The following is a 16,493-nucleotide window of genomic DNA, read 5'->3' as shown; positions in this document are numbered from 1 at the left end:
ACGAAAACTCTGGGTTTTCGGTTTCACAAAGCGAGTTCAGCTGAAGCCTGAGTGAGTCACTATGACGACACACTCCGTGAAGCTAACCTGCCCCCTAGCAGGTTTACTACAACTAACCCTGACTGTCCCCGCCTCTTTGTCGGAAACCTGACAGTAGGAAGTGTCAGACATGGCGTGCCCCTTCCTTGAAGAGCCAGTAGATCGTGAAGCCCAAATTCTCCACAGAGCTCTCCGCCAGGAGAGAGTGATCAGAGCGCGTTTGGACATTTTATCATTACCTGATGATTTCCTGTGCGAACGTTACCGTTTCTCAGCACAATCAATAAGTTATTTGGATAACATCCTCAGGCCATATAATGCGCATGTGACACATCGCGGACATGCGCTCAGTCCATTACATATTCTTTGTACCGCACTCCGTTTCTTTGCAAACGGGAGCTTTCTGTACAATATTGGTGACGCTGAGCACGTTTCCAAGGCTACCGTCTGTCGGGCAGTCAGGAATGTTACAGTAGCACTGAAACGTCTCCTGCACTCGTTTGTGGTGTTCCCCGGTCACAGACCCACAAGATTTATCAAAGAGGGATTCCACAAAATTGCAGGTATCAGGATGAACAAAACTCAATGCATGATGTGGTGATACGTGAACTACCACTCAAATGGTACATAAATTTCCAGGGTTCCCAGGCGTGATTGGCTGTATAGATGGCACCCACATCCCAATCATTGCACCCTCAGCAAATGAAGGAGACTATGTGAACAGGAAGTCCTTCCACAGCATCAATGTACAGGTACATAATTCCCTGTAGCATTTCACACCAACAAGTGATGGCATCATGGTAATGGATGCCAATATGTGTTCTCTGCACTGTGTAGATCATATGTGATGCTGCCAACATCATCACAAATGTGGAAGCCAAGTGGCCAGGCTCTGTACATGACTCACGAATCTTCCGGGAATGTACACTGAGCACCAAATTTGGACATGGTGAGTCGAAGTAACTGTGAAATATACAGAGACCAATTGCCACAGGGACGTTTGCACTGACATGTATTCTTCTGTCCTAGGAGAGTTCACTGGCCACCTGCTTGGTGATAGGGGGTACCCATGTCTACCCTATTTGCTCACCCCTTACCCTGACCCTGAACCGGGCCCACAGCAGCGTTATAATCTGGCCCATTGCAGGACACGGGCCAGAGTTGAAATGACCATCGGAATGCTCAAGGCCCGGTTCCAGTGCCTTCGTAGACTCAGGGTCACCCCAGAAAGGGCATGTGACATCATTGTGGCATGTGTGATCCTACACAACATTGCCACGATTAGAGGTGAACACTGTCCAGCTGAACCAGACATCAGCAGTGATCCACACGATGAACATCCTGACCCACCCACGAACGTACAGGATGGAAGAGCAGTCAGAGACACCATATGCCACAACCATTTCCTGTGACCCATCACCCCAACATGTTACATGACAAATACACAGATACTGTGGTCAACTGGCTTTATTGGTCACCCTGTATGTCCTGTACACAAAGTATAAATGCGTATATTAGTATGTTGTACAAACACTGACATGATTCGTCCATCTATGATCACTCCACCCACCCTTAACTGTTGTTCCAGCAGTACAATCTCCAGCTTCGACTTTTGGATCTGCAGCTGGAGGTGCACCATTTCCATGTCGCACTTCTGTATCTTCCTGGCCAGATATGTCTTATACAGCTGCTTTACAGGGAGCTATTGCAACAAAGGACATAGCATTGGCATCCATAGTACATGCCTACTTAGGTTGGTTGTAAATCAGTGCTGAACATCCTACTGTGGAAAGGTTTGTTGTAGGAGTGGCTGGACCCTCTTCCTCTTCATTTCCAGCATCACTCTGCCGGGGACATAGTAAGTCCATGGTGTCATCATAGTACCACATTGTAGTCAGTTGTTATATTTTCCACTGTACGCTGTATACCTCATAGTGTGGCTCTGTTGCGGCCTCCTCTGTAGCAGCTGTCACTGTTTCGTCATCATATGCCTGTGGTGGAGACATTTAACAACATTGCTGTTCTACTGTTGACACATGTAGTCTGTGGAGTATTACGAGTACTCACGACTGCATGTCGGTCTGGCTCAACAGGGGGCTGCACCAGATGCAGTACACCATCACCATCAACTGGAAGTATATGGGGTTCATACAGGTCACTCATGACTTATGTGGGCGCCAATGGCAATTACCAGACATACCAATCACCATACACCTCATTGTCAGTATGCTCTCAGAGACAACCGACACTGAGGGAAGGCAAAATCAGTAGGTGTCAGGGTGGAAACGCTTTTATGAGCTTTATGTTGCATTAAGGTATATGTTCATATGTTACTCTTATTGGGAAAAGTACGAAATGTACTACTTGCTCTGTCTCTGGGAACAGGGAGCTCACCCTGTGAGAGGTTAACACACACACACACATGTATGCAAAATTAAAGGACACTGCTATGCTCTTCATAAAGACGTACCACTGCAGCTCGGTGTGTGTGAGTCTCTCCCTGGGCCCTCACCCGTGCAGCACGTTAACAGTTTCCAAGTGTCTCAGTGTTGTTTATTCACCTGACTGTTTGATAACTGTCATTCTCTGACAGTAGGACAATAACTTCACTACGACATAGTTCATTTTGGTCAAGGTGACTGTGCAGAATGGATGTATGCACGCCATGTATTGTTTTGGATTTACCCCTTATGTAGGCACTTGTGTCTTGTGGGGTTATTGCCACAGAGGATGTGCCTCTGCATTATAATCAGAATCAGAAAGGGGTTTTATTGCCAAATGTTGAGCAGGCTGCTGCGGTACTTGCGAAACATATTGTAAGACAAACACTTACATAAACATAAAAATTTAAATTAAAAGTGCTAAGCAGATTGATATATAAATGTATGCACACACAGAGTCATGTGTTTGTTGTGGGAACAGTACTTATGGTTATTGTTCATGAGTCCAACAGCAGCGGGACGAAATTGTTGTTATGGCGAGAGGTTCTTCAGCTGAAGGCAACCGAAGAAACATGTATTCTGTAAAAATTAATAGTTTACTCATTCTTTGACAAACAGAAGAATGTTTCCTTGCCCCTTCGCTTAAGCTTTTAGAAACAATAATTGTATAACATCTTGTGGTTCACTGTTCAAATTATGGGGAAGTGATTGGGTGTGGCGGGGTCCTCTCCTAAACTTCTCCCAAACAAATGCAGGTGCACAAAAGATTATTTACATAGAAAATAAACAACTGACTTAATTCAAAACAAAACAAACATCTATATATGTAAACAAAACAAGCGGCTGAGCCAGTCTGCATGTTACCCTCACTGTAACATCTCACAGAATGCCCCCGGTAGGCCCTGACTAGTGATGTTCGAATACTTGAGAATCACTTTACTGACTGACTCACTGACTCATCCCTGTTGCTGTTAGCAAACTAATTCCATTAGTAGAACTATATCTAGCTTATAATTAAAATTGTGGGGGGGGAACAACAGACAGATTCTTAACAAAAGCATTTCTGCTCTGAACTGGAAGAAAAAACCCTGAGTAGAAGCTCACATCAAGACAATAGCTCCTCAGTTCACAGTAGCATCGCTCAGCTAACATGCTAACAGCACATTTGAGTTACTCACCCCCTCCCTTGCTGTGCTCAATCGTAGCGAATCACTCAGGACTCACTAACTATGGGCTCAAAATGTGGTCATAAATATTTTGTACTTGTAAATCAGGATTTGTATGTGTGAAAAAGATTTGTGTGCGTGTGTGTGTGTGTGTGTGTGTGTGTGTGTGTGTGTGTGTGTGTGTGTGTGTGTGTGTGTGTGTGTAAAAAAGATTTCTATGTGTACAAAGAATTTTTTTGCCCTCTACTGCTGAGTCTGTCAGTCTGATCCACAACTTGTCATCTTCATTCATGATGTTTCTCATTCTTCTCTCCAGAAATGTCTGAACAGAAACAGTTGAGGAAATGACCTCACTGGAAATATCTGTGTAGGTTCTGAGTCACACAGGTCGTGGTAGAAGCAAGCTTAGTTTAGGTTAAATTTAGGACATTTTTTAAACTCCAGTCTCTTTCTTCCCGAGCTCCTTGTTGGATTTTTCTGTGCTGAGATGATGAAACATAACAATGTGATTTAATGCATAAGAACATGAACCCTCATGCTGGTTCATGTTCGGCTCAACATTTAGCTCTACATTAATCTCTGCTTTATTAGAAGTTCAGTAAGATTCTTGTTACAGAAACTTAACAAAATTAAAATAACAAAACTCTTTCAAATTATGTAAAAATGCTCTATTTAATTTATCAATGACTTAATAAGTTGTATTTTCTAATAAATTTGGTGCTGTAACAGAAATTCCCCAACTTATATTATAATGTTGATCAAAAACACTAAAGAAATGTGAATACTGTACAAGTTTACAGTTTTTTGTTTACAGCTTTATTTTTGAGACCTTCCAATTGTTTTAATGTTTCTTTGTGTCTCATGTGTTCAAATGCTGATTAATAAATTTAATAAACAAAGATTTTGTTAATTACAACATAATAAAACAAAAAGATCTTAGAACAGCATTGGAAAAAAGTGATACGATGATCAGCTGGAACTTAAAATAAATAAATAATGAGACATTTTTTCTGTCCTCTCTTCTCTATGGTCGAGGTTTAGAATTACAGATGTGTTTAGCAGATTAGACAGTGGGGTTTTTGCCACTATTTGAATTATCAAATAATTTATTAGTAATAATTAATTTATTAATGTATAAATCAATAAAAGACAATCAAAGTAATTTGAAACTAAATAAGTATAATAAATGTATAATAAACTAAAGTGATTTGGAAATGAATTTACTGAAACATATTTTATTCATTTATCTTTATTCATTATTAAATCTTAAAATGCTTTATTTTAATGTGCATGATCTCCCAGTCATCTGTATAAAGGTACAGTATCTACAGGTCTGAATGTCTAGGATACTATGGGCAGAACTTTGTGCCAGACCTGGAAGCGCCCTCTTGTGGTGTAACTTAGGATCGCACTCCACTTAAAATTAAAAATACACTTGAAATCTTAAAATTAAGATCCTTCTTTAACAATTGATCAATTGATTAATATCTATTAATAATATGTAATGATATCTAATGATTTATAATTTGTCGCCGGTTTTGCTTCAGATCCTGGATGCCCCCCTCCCCCCGCAAAAAAAAGTGGGTTAACACAAGAAGCCGACAGGATTTTACAACAACAGCAAATGTTCTGTTGCTCGTTTAATTTCTTGTCATTCAAACACACATTTGAAAAAAAAAAACAACAGCAGTACCACACTGTCAGAGGTTTTTCAGGAGTCACAGATGTGAGAGTTAAGAAATGTGTATCATTTACCACATTTACAAACAGCTTCTCACACTGAAAACTCTGAGAACCACAGCCTCCTTTTCTTGTACTGGATGAATCGATGTTAAATGTTGCATTCCTATTTTTAATAACACTGACGTGAATTACTTATTCCATTGTAACACTTCACATGTCTTTCTTTCTTCGTTCCTTTCTTTTTCCTGTAAAAGTGATAATAAATAATTCATAGGTTCTTCTGTTATATGATGTACTCATTGATTCAGTATCCAAAATACTTTTTAACTTTCTAGATGGCTTTAAGTTTACAAAACAGGATAATTTATTATTTTATTATAAAAATTAATGAATTTCACAGGTGCTCCCACATTTCTTGTTCGTGTTAATCGCTTCAAAACTAAAAAGTATCAGATGCAAAATATTACTCATTTTTATTTTACTGTGTTCATTTTGTTTCTGTTTGTGCCATTATTTTAATAATTGCATCACTTCATCCTGGTGTTTCATATGTGAATTTCAGTCACATACTTTTTTAAACTGTCCTTTTACTTCTTCTTTCTCACAAATACTTCTGTGAGGTGTTGAGCAAAATGCATCAAACCAACACTTCAGATTATCAGCTCTGCCTTTTTGTCCCATCCTCACACAGTCCTCTCCATCAGGATGTTCACCTTTCCAATTGTCTGGCTCACCTTTGATCCAAAATGTCAAACTAAGAGTTGAAGAACAAAAATAATTGGTTTAGTAAAAACTGATAACTTTAATTCTGGAAATGAAAAAAATATATTTTCACAACAAACAAACCGTTGATGCAGTGGTGATCTGTCCACCCACAACCATCTGCCCTCTACTGCTGAGTCTGTCAGTCCGATCCAGAACTTGTCCTCAGCCTCAGTCATTACATCTCTCAGTCTTCTCTCCAGGAGCCTCTGATCAGGAAAAGAAGATGAAAATGACTTTGTTAGACTTTTCTGTGCTGAGAAGGTGAAACATAAAGATGTGATATAACATGTGAGAACATGAACCTGCAGCAGTGTTTCATACCTGCTCCTCTCTGCTGTCTATCTTAACCAGGTCTCCTCCTTTAGCTCTACATTCATCTCTGCTCTGTTCCCAGGATGATTTACTGATGGAGAAGTAATAGCACTTTCCTCCATGTTGCTCCCAGCCTTCTTCACATTTATAACAAGGATCATCTTTGAAGAGATTACAGCAACGACTTCAGTCAGGTGGAAGAAATCACTGTTCATGTTTGTGTGAGCTTAGCTTGAAGTTTGTGTCTCAGAGACAAAATCCATAACTTACCTATTACTTTAGGTGCTGGACAGGTCGGCTGCACCGTGCTGCATGGTTTTATCTTAGAGAGAGTCTCTGTTAGAATAAAGAATAAAACAATCATCAGTCATTCATCATCTATTTTTATCTAAAGTTTGAATTAAAAACAAATAATCATTCACATGGAATAAAAAAGACAGACTCAGCTGTGTGTCATGAGTTTGATTTAGACTGAAGGTTAGAAACAATCAGCTGTATATGCTTACCTGTCAGATTACTTTCACACTTCATTTTGTGATGTTTCAGGTTTTCGAGCTCGTTGTTCGTTCTAATTTTGTCAAATGCTGATTAAAAAAGAACAAATAAACCAGTCAGTCAGTGAGGTTTGTTTACACTGAAAGGATTTTTGTAGCTTTGTGTTTTCAGTGTTTCTTTAGTTACTGCTGATTTAAAAATGAGAGAAACAGACAGATTTTTCAGAAAACAAGAAAAACACTGAAAAGTTGGACACATCTTTAATTTGCTGCAACATGATTAAAACGGAGCCAGTGTGCCAATCTGCAGTGTTTTACACCTTCACTGTAAATATTTTTCTCATCAGATTATTGATTTTTTTTAAGTTAAGTAAGACGAAGGAAAACACACAAACTCACAGAGACGATAAATAATGATGAGAGCAGCTGCCAGCAGGATACAGAGAACCACCAGTGCCACTCTCTCTGTGGTGACCTTTGACCCTCTGTTTGATTTTTCATGCCAAGAGTCAGGAGCTTCACCTGATGAACATTTAGAGGAGACACAACGTTAGAGTTCAGAAAAGTGTGTATTTATCAGTTACAACAGTTTAAACAGTTTGTCATGCTACAATATTTTAGTACTATTAAAGTACACTGAACTGTAGCTGAGTGTCAATACAAGAACATTAAAGATGATTAAGATGCTTTGAACAGGAAACACTTGAGTTAAAACATGTTAACATGTCACACATCCTTTTGGTCAGTTCCTGTTTTTGTTTTTGCTCTTCACATCTTCATTTTGCTTTTAAACATTCTTTCTTCATCAATTACTTTTGACTGTTACATTTCTGATTTATGCAATAAATAAAGAAAAATAATTGATATGATTAAATAATGAATGTGGGCTCTACATATTTTTAAGTCATATACATATAATGTTGTTCTGTTCCAGCACAAACATCATAACTTTAATCAAAAGTCTGATGATGATCACTCAGATGTGACTGAAGCTCCGTCACCTTCCTGTTGTTTTACCACCACATTAATGTTCTTACCTTCTATGAAGCTCTGCGGACGACTCATCATGCTGAAACTTCAAGATCCTGACTTCAGACGTAATCCAACAGTTTCTGAATCACAAAACACAACAAAATGTTGAAATTATGTTTCCTTTATTATTTATCATAGATTCAGTTCTTTATACATTTAACAGAAACTAGATGTAGCTAAGCATTGATGCTCAATTTACAGTTTTTTCTGATTGCTTAAGCCCTTTTTTTGCAACTATTGGCTAATTTTGCAAAACTCTTCACACAAATAAGAAAACCTGTCACCCAATAATCAAAGCATTGTAGTTCTCTTGCAAAAGCAAACACAGCTAGATTAACTCTTCACACCTTCGTAAAAATGGTGTTTCCGTATCAAACAGTACACACAAGCCATCATCTACTAAGCACACAATGCGCCAACTGCACACTGATGGTATGAATACAAAACACATCTGGCGTTTGCCTTCCCTGTGCACAAGGTAGGCTATGTCAGTTTGAGCTCATACTTCTGTCATAGATCCATAAGCATAGAGGGATCCAAACTTCAAGTACTGGTGTTTATTCAAACACATCAAAACAAACACAAGTGTTTATTTCCAAGTATAGGATTATTTGCAATCGCCATAATGACTATATGGGTTACGTGGTCTGCAGTGAACATGCTTCCTCTGCCCCCTCCTCATCTTCCTCTTGCTCCTCCTTGTCCTTGTCGTCCTCTTCATCCTACTTCTTCACCTCCACGTCCTCTTCCTCGGCCTCCTCTACTTCTCACTCTTTCTGCTCCCTCCATTGTACTCCGCACACACAGCTTACCTGTATTATAGTGCTTAGGCTGATTGCAAAGTGAACGAATTATCTAAAAAAGTTTTGACATGTGAAAGTGTGCCAGACAGTTGGCAAATTAGTGTTAATGATAGCCATACATGTGTATACTTTTGCTAGGAGTGTGTTGGAAATTTGGAAATTGAGTGTTGTGCAGTGAATTGTGCCTACAGTTTTGCAAAGTGTGTGTTACGAAATTGCAAACTGAGTGCAAAGCAGTTTTTGTGCTTTTGGTTTTGCAAACTCAGTGAGTGGTTTTGCTATAAGTCTGAATAGTTTTAGGAATTGTGCTACAGGAATCACAGTTAGAGTTTAAGCATTCAGAAAAAACTGTAATTGCTTCCTTACTCACCGTGGCTTCTCTTTTACAGCTTAAAAATCCCTGTTGGCCTGTTCCTAAAGAGGAGGGAGGAGGCTTCATCTACAGTCTGGCTCCACCTGTCAGAATAACTGCTGTTTTTATAACTGAAGGAAGGTTTCTTTATTTATTGTTGAAATATCTGTCCCTGTGGTACATTGTGCTGATCTCTTGCATACAAATGCAACAACAGTTTTATGAGTTGTATCACATTTGCAGGCGGTTAAAAGGAAGATAAAAATAAAATGTATTAAAACAGAACAAAATGAGGAACTGCCCATGAGATGAGGTGATATTTTAGGGCGTTGTTAAAATAGTTGTTTCACAAATGTGGCACAACCTAAAGGTTTCTCAACAATCAAGCCTTTTACACAGTCCTGAACCATCCAACCACAAATATCTTCCCTCTACTGCTGAGTCTGTCAGTCTGATCCACAACTTGTCATCTTCATTCATGATGTTTCTCATTCTTCTCTCCAGAAATGTCTGAACAGAAACAGTTGAGGAAATGACCTCACTGGAAATATCTGTGTAGGTTCTGAGTCACACAGGTCGTGGTAGAAGCGACTGGAGTTTTTTAAGTTTAGGAAATTTTTAATTTCTAAAAATACTCTATTTAATTTATTAATGGCTTAATTAGTTGTATTTTCTAATAAATTTGATGCTGTACCAGAAATCCCCCAACTTATATTAAAATGTTGATCAAAAACACTAAAGAAATGTGAATACTGTCAAAACAACCATTTAGGGCATAGGTGTCAAACTCTGGCCCGCGGGCCAAATTTGGCCTGCAGCCTAATTACATTTGGCCCGTGAAGCCATACCAAATTACTATTAGAGCTGGCCTACTGGTATTATACAGCTAATATATATATTGTTTAGTATTAAGCTTTGCTTGTTCCATATTCAGTTTTTCAGCAAAACGTGTTTGAGTCCATAAGAAAAGATTCATTCTTATATTTGGAGGAATAAATATATTTCAATAAATATTCACGTTAGCCCGCGACTTTGTTTCAGTTTTGAATTTTGGCCCACTGTGTATTTGAGTTTGACACCCCTGATTTAGGGGGTCAGTCATGACAAGTTTTACAGATTTTTATTTACAGCTTTATTTTTGAGACCCTTGAGACTGTTTTTTAAATGTTTCTTTGACCCTCATTTGTTCAAATGCTGATTAATAAACTGGATAAACAGAAATGGTATGCTGATCATCTGGAACTTAAAATAACTAGATAATAAGACTTTTTTTTCTGACACCTCTGCTCTGTGGTCGAGGTCTAGAATTGCAGATGTGTTTAGCAGATTATAATTATCTATAATTATCACAATCTAAAGTCATTAAGTATAATAAATGTATAATAAACTAAAAAAGAAAACTTGGAAATGAATTTTCTAAAACGTATTTTATTCAATTAATTTTATTTATTAATAAATCTTGAAATACTTCCTAGTCATCCATATCAGGGTACAGTATCTACAGGTCTGAATGTCTGGAATACAAATTGTCAAGGACCTCGGTCTGAGTGACCCAGGGTCGATGAGCAGTTTGGACTTGTTTATATATTTGCTGGTTTGTGGCTTGTGTCCCTGGTTTTCAGGTTTGTGTGTATAGGTATTTGTGTGTGCACGTTCCAGAGGTCTGGTTTTCAGGCACCGTCAGGCCTGGTGGGTGTGTCCCGTTGGGAGGTTGGCCACACCTGAGGAGGATGATCACACACACCTGCAGCTGACCAGGATTGTCGACAGAGGTACATAGCAGTGTGGCTGAGTTCTCCTCGACGCTGGGTTGTTGTGTGACCACCCGTTAGTGTTTTCAGCATAATCAGTGAGTGTTAGTCTGTTGATAATTAGGTGTGTGCTAACAGCTGCCTCTGTGGATTTTCCAGCAGGAGTGCGGGAACGAGAAGGCAGTGAGCACAAGTATCACGGGAGCAGAGATACAGAAGGGGAATCAGGGCACACAGGGATTCTTTGTTGTGCAATTATTTACTACAATGTGTTAGTAAATAACTTTGTTGGTTTAGGGCACTGTGCATATTTACTTTTAGTTACCTGGTAATCCAAAAAATGGAGAAACTTCTTACATGGTTGTAAATCTGTTTGAACAAAGCTGTGGTAATTTTTTTTAACTTTATCAAATACTTTGCCAAGAACATTACTTAAGTATTATTATTATTATTATTATTATTATTATTATTATTATTATTATTATTATTATTATTATTATTATTATTATTATTATTTAATATGATAAAGTATTATTACTAACCCTAAAAAAACGTGTGTAAAGTTCCTTTGCTTTTTAAATTTGTTGGATAGAAAGTATATTTAACTCAAAATGTAATGAACCAACTCATAATTTTTTACCATCACAAAAGGTGCCAAGTGCTACACACACAAACAATTTTAATGTTAATATACATAGATGTGTATATATCTATGAGCAGCTACCTACTGAAACATTAAGCATTAAGGTATTTGAGTGTTGTTTAAATGTTTATAGCCTGGCACAGGCTTTCTAGCTCAGCTAAACAGTTGGGGATGTTTTTTCTGCTACTTTTTATCTCATTCAGTGTTCATTGATACTAAAATATCAAATCAAATCAATTTTATTTCTATAGCACATTTAAATGCAACAGCATTGACCAAAGTTCTTCACAATTAGTTAAGAACATGAGAAAGCAATAGAAAAACAAATACAGATAATTGAGATGAGGCAATGACAACGTGCAACATAAAAACAAAACAAACGTAACAAAAAAAGTCTGATGGTACTCAAAGTGAACTTGAATTAAAAGCCAACGTAAAAAAGTGAGTTTTAAGACACGATTTGAAAGACTGAAAGACTCTGAAGTACGAATATCATCTGGCAAGTTATTCCAGAGTCTAGGCGCTGCAACTGCGAAGGCCCAACCTCCTCTATGATTCAATCTCAGTTGTACTAAGAGCATCTGGCGAGACGATCTCAGTGCTCATTTGGAGTTATACGTGTTGAGGAGTTTGCTTAAATAACTGAGTGCCATACCAAGAATCTTAAAATCTCATCAAATCTCAAAAATTTGCTACAGCTGGAGTGATTTGTTCATATATTCTAGCACCTGTTAAAAGATGTGCAGAATTGCAGTAATCCGGTCTAGAAAGGATGAAGCCATGAATAAGTTTTTCTTTATGCTTTGCTTTTGTTTAAGCTTTGCTTGGATTTTTCCTAATGGCTCAAAGACCACTAACTCAGCTAAAAGTTAGTAAAATTTAACTGAGAACTTCACAAGAAAGCTAAAAATAGACACTGCACTTCCTCGTCAGCAATACGCCTGCGGAGTATGAAGTAGATACACAAAGACAATGCACAAACACACACATACAAATAAGGAGATGACGGACTTCAGAGCCACTTCCTCACTTTGACTCTTCAGTAAAAAGGCAAATCTTGTCTTCAGTTTGTTTCTCTCAGCAATTAACAAACACAACAACAACAGTGAGAGACATAATAGCATTCTCATAATGGACGCTGACTGGACTCATAGGTCATACTCATGTTTATTTCTGCTCTTTACCTACCAGGCAGCTCTACTGTGGCAAATCACACTTAAGGTCTTAACTTCAGAGTAACAGCGTCTGCAACAAAAACACAAAACTAGATTGCAGACTGGTGTGGTTTGAATACTCATGGCTGCTGGTAAAATGTGTGTTTATAACTTCACTATATTCACATTAAACTAAAATGCAGCAAACAGAATAAAAGAATTTTATAAGATTTTTCTTACAAAACTTTTCTCTCATAGACACACAAACAGAAAAGATTACAGTCTCCATTTACCTTTCTGTCTCCTTTGGTAAAGTTCACACCAGAGCAAAGTTCTGCAGACATTCAGACATTTTACAGCTTTGTCAGCATCACTGACAATAGACAACACTGAAAAATGAGGAGGGCTTATAAACTGCCTCACTTCCTCAGAATCTGACTTTTTTTTAAACTATGGGTAATTCACTTCCCTTTCTGCGCTGAGAAAAAAAACACAACATGCATTCAGACTGAACTAGTAAGAAGTAAAGAGCAAAAAAAAAAAAAAACCACACCACTAATCAACCAGAGGGACTGTTTTTTTCTTCAGTTATTTCTGTGTTGCAAAATATGTTGTATGAAAGCATTTATATGGCCTCAATTTGTGGTGATAAATATTTTGTTCTTGTAACCTTGTAAACAAAAATATCAGATTTTTAGAAGAGTGAGAATCAGAGGAGGCCGAGGGAGAGGACATGGAGGTGAAGAAGTTGGAGGAAGAGGACGTGGAGGTGAAGAAGCAAGAGGGTTAGAGGAAGTTAAGAGGAAGAGGACAAGGAGGAGCAAGAAGAGGACGAGGAGGGGAAAGAGGGTAAGAAGAGTAAGAAACAGAATAACTGATGACATCAGAGCTACAATAGTGGACCATGTCATCAACCATGGGATGACCCTGAGGGAAGCTGGCCAACGGGTTCAGCCTAAACTGAGCCACTACACTGTGGCAAGCATCATTAGGACATTTCGAAATGAGAATCGGTAAGTACTTTGTAGCACTGCCAGAGAAACACAACAGTACCATACATGCAAAAATACTGAAATTGTTACTTTACAGAATTGCTAGACGTCCAGATGTTGGGGGCAGAGGCAGAATGTTCACTCCAGAGCAAGAGACCCATATAGTGAACATGGTGATTGCCAATAATGCAATAAGAATGCGCGAAATACAGCAGCGCATAATTGATAATGACACCATCTTTCAAAATATACACAGTGCAAGCATTTCTGCACCAAGTTGTGTACTTACGCGCCACAGAATAAGAATGAAACAAATTTACAGAGTTCCTTTCGAGAGAAACACAGAACGTGTAAAGCAACTGCGATATGACTGTGTGCAGGTAAGCTAGTGTCATTGGTTCTGAATTTGGAAGTGCATACTGTAGTGCTGTGCATGGGCCTGATGTGTTGCATTTGTTTTGTCTTGTCCAGAGAGTGATGGAACTAGAAGCAGATGCAATGGGACATGAGCTACTTTTTGTAGATGAGGCCGGTTTTAACCTCAGTAAAACCAGGAGATGTGGCAGGAACATTATTGGACACTGTGCCATCATCAATGTCCCAGGACAACGTGGTGGTAACATAACCATGTGTGCAGCTATAAGCCAAAATGGTGTTGTTCACCATCATGCAACCATAGGCCCATACAACACTGCACACATTATTGCATTCCTGGACACCTTGCATGACATGCTCACTGTTCAGAGACCAGAGCAGACCCAATATGTCATCATATGGGACAATGTTAGTTTCCATAGGGCTGCTTTGGTCCGCAACTGGTTTACAGACCACCCATCCTTCATGGCACTCAACCTCCCTCCATACTCTCCATTCTTAAATCCCATTGAGGAGTTCTTCTCTGCCTGGCGCTGGAAAGTGTACGACCGTCACCCTCATCAACAGGTAGCCCTGGAGGCAATGGAGGAGGCATGTGGAGATATTGACCAGGCATCATGTTAGGCCTGGATACGGCATTCAAGGAGATATTTTCGCCGGTGCCTTGGACTGGAGGATATCGCATGCGATGTGGACGAAATTTTGTGGCCAGACCCAGAAAGACGACATGATGTAGGCTGATTGTCTTTTTTTCCCCTTTTTTTTGTGAAATTCCTATTTTGTGTTCTGACTTCGTCTTGGTTTTGATGAGTGTGAATAAACACCAATACTTGAAGTTTGGATCCTTGTATGTTTACATGACACTATGACAAAAGTGTGACCTCAAATTGACATCTGTACACAGAGAAAGCAAAAGCCAGATGTGTTTTGTATTCATACCATCAGTTTGCAGTTGGCGTATTGTGTGCTTAGTAGATGATGGCTTGTGTGTACTGTTTGATACGAAAACACCATTTTTACGAAGGTGTGAAGAGTTAATATAGCTGTGTTCGCTTTTGCAAGAGAACTACAATGTTTTGATAATTGGGTGACAGGTTTTCTTATTTGTGTGTAGAGTTTTGCAAAAATAGCCAATAGTTACAAAAAATGTGCTTAAGCAATCAGAAAAAACTGTAATTGTGTGGGGAGAACATAGATGTCCTACCACCCCCATGTGGCAGTCTTTCAATTCTACAAAAGAGAAAATGCACTTACAAAAATACATACATGGAATAGGCCTACAAACAGTCAGACTAACCCTCTATTACAGTACCTCAGTACACTGGCATAGTGATGTACTAAAACATGTTTACTGTGGTACAGTATATAGTACAGTCATTGTAAATGTGTAATTGTTTTCAACATTTACATAATATGATGTCAAAAAAGGTAACTACCTGTTCTCTTCTCCAAATCTTCGGATTATGGTGGACACGGTGAATCTACTGATGTTTGGTTGTACCCTTAGTCCAGCCTCCTTCATTGTCATACCATGGACAAGAACATGGTCAATCACAGTAGCTCTGATTTCATCTGATTTTACTGTTCTTTCTCCTCTCTGACCACCTCAACCACCTTGACCTGCTCAGCCTCCTCTCACACGTACTCCTCTTCTTGGATTTCTATCCATTGTAGTGCCTCACAAACCAGTGCTCTGGCTTATATGTACCCTCACATCATTGGCCACAAGTGTGATAAACACACACAAAACCTTCGACTTGTCTTTCAAAACCAAACACTTGATCCAAAACTATTTTACAGTTTTCTGAATTGCAAAAACACTAAAACCCATTGTAAAAACTAAACTGTCAACTATGAAAACTCTTTCATCAAAAAACATTAGTTTCATGGAAATGTTTCTTTCTTAACAACACTTGTTTATTTCTAACATTCTCAAACATCTCAAAGCATGAGCTGAATATTCCTGCTCTCCAGTGTCCGTTTGTGTGGAAACATGAGAAAAAATGTAAACAATCAACACTGAAATTCAATTCAATTTATTTATACAGCACCAAATCACAACAAATAGTCGCCTCAAAGGTGCTTCAAGAATATATACAGAGAAAAACACAACAATCATATCACCCCTTATGAGCAAGCACTTTGGCGACAGTGGGAAGGAAAAACTCCCTTTTAACAGGAAGAAACCTCCAGCAGAACCAGACTCGGGGCGAGGCCATCTGCTGCGACCGGTTGGGGTGGGAGAAGGAAGACAAGACAAAGTATGTTGTGTTGCTGTTGAAGACTGAGACTGAGACTCCTCCTGTCAGAATAACTGCTTTTATTATAACTGAAACAAGGTTTCTTTATTTATTGTTGAAATGTCTGACCCTGTGGTACATTGTGCTGATCTCTTGCATACAAATGCAACAACAGTTTTATGAGTTGTATCACATTTGCAGGCGGTTAAAAGGAAGATAAAAATAAAACGTATTAAAGCAGAACAAAATGA

At 38.6% G+C, this 16,493-nt stretch overlaps 2 protein-coding genes across 3 annotated transcripts; one reads left to right on the top strand and one right to left on the bottom strand.

The window, feature by feature from the left end:
• Positions 1–5,264: 5,264 nt before the first annotated feature.
• Positions 5,265–13,005, bottom strand: LOC147303443 (C-type lectin domain family 4 member E-like). 2 transcript variants are annotated; one of them, XM_086279273.1, is made up of 10 exons: positions 12,929–13,005; positions 12,670–12,726; positions 9,106–9,597; positions 7,938–8,012; positions 7,300–7,422; positions 6,913–6,990; positions 6,677–6,742; positions 6,416–6,567; positions 6,176–6,300; positions 5,265–6,083 (listed from the first exon to the last, which is right to left on the bottom strand). In XM_086279273.1, exons 4-10 carry the CDS (start codon positions 7,966–7,968, stop codon positions 5,888–5,890), a joined length of 771 nt encoding a protein of 256 aa, XP_086135399.1. In that variant the 5' UTR covers positions 7,969–8,012; positions 9,106–9,597; positions 12,670–12,726; positions 12,929–13,005; the 3' UTR covers positions 5,265–5,887. The 2 variants fall into 2 exon arrangements, with proteins under 2 accessions (XP_086135399.1, XP_086135400.1); XM_086279274.1 differs by lacking the exons at positions 9,106–9,597; positions 12,670–12,726; positions 12,929–13,005 and having other exon boundaries at positions 7,938–8,725.
• A 633-nt stretch (positions 13,006–13,638) lies between these two features.
• Positions 13,639–14,626, top strand: LOC147303442 (uncharacterized). Its single transcript, XM_086281265.1, has 2 exons — positions 13,639–14,007; positions 14,099–14,626. Exons 1-2 carry the CDS (start codon positions 13,639–13,641, stop codon positions 14,624–14,626), a joined length of 897 nt encoding a protein of 298 aa, XP_086137391.1.
• The last annotated feature ends 1,867 nt before the right edge of the window (positions 14,627–16,493 follow it).

This window comes from Aulonocara sp. 'chitande type north' Nkhata Bay, linkage group LG22, assembly GCF_057382095.1.
Source record: "Aulonocara sp. 'chitande type north' Nkhata Bay isolate Kocher_YH1m ecotype deep benthic linkage group LG22, A_spYH_male_GT1.1, whole genome shotgun sequence".
Classification (NCBI taxonomy): domain Eukaryota; kingdom Metazoa; phylum Chordata; class Actinopteri; order Cichliformes; family Cichlidae; genus Aulonocara; species Aulonocara sp. 'chitande type north' Nkhata Bay.
Note: the sequence above shows the minus strand (reverse complement) of the source record. Positions and strands in the feature narration are given on the sequence as shown.

Excerpts from the sequence above, each read along its gene's own strand:
- LOC147303442 (XM_086281265.1), top strand. The coding sequence starts at position 13,639 with ATGAGAATCGGTAAGTACTTTGTAGCACTGCCAGAGAAACACAACAGT. Across the intron at positions 14,008-14,098 it reads TGCGATATGACTGTGTGCAG|AGAGTGATGGAACTAGAAGC; the intron begins GTAAGCTAGTGT and ends TGTCTTGTCCAG.
- LOC147303443 (XM_086279273.1), bottom strand. The coding sequence starts at position 7,968 with ATGATGAGTCGTCCGCAGAGCTTCATAGAAG. Across the intron at positions 6,991-7,299 it reads CATCATTATTTATCGTCTCT|CATTTGACAAAATTAGAACG; the intron begins GTGAGTTTGTGT and ends TTTTTTAATCAG. Across the intron at positions 6,743-6,912 it reads GTGTGAAAGTAATCTGACAG|AGACTCTCTCTAAGATAAAA; the intron begins GTAAGCATATAC and ends TTATTCTAACAG.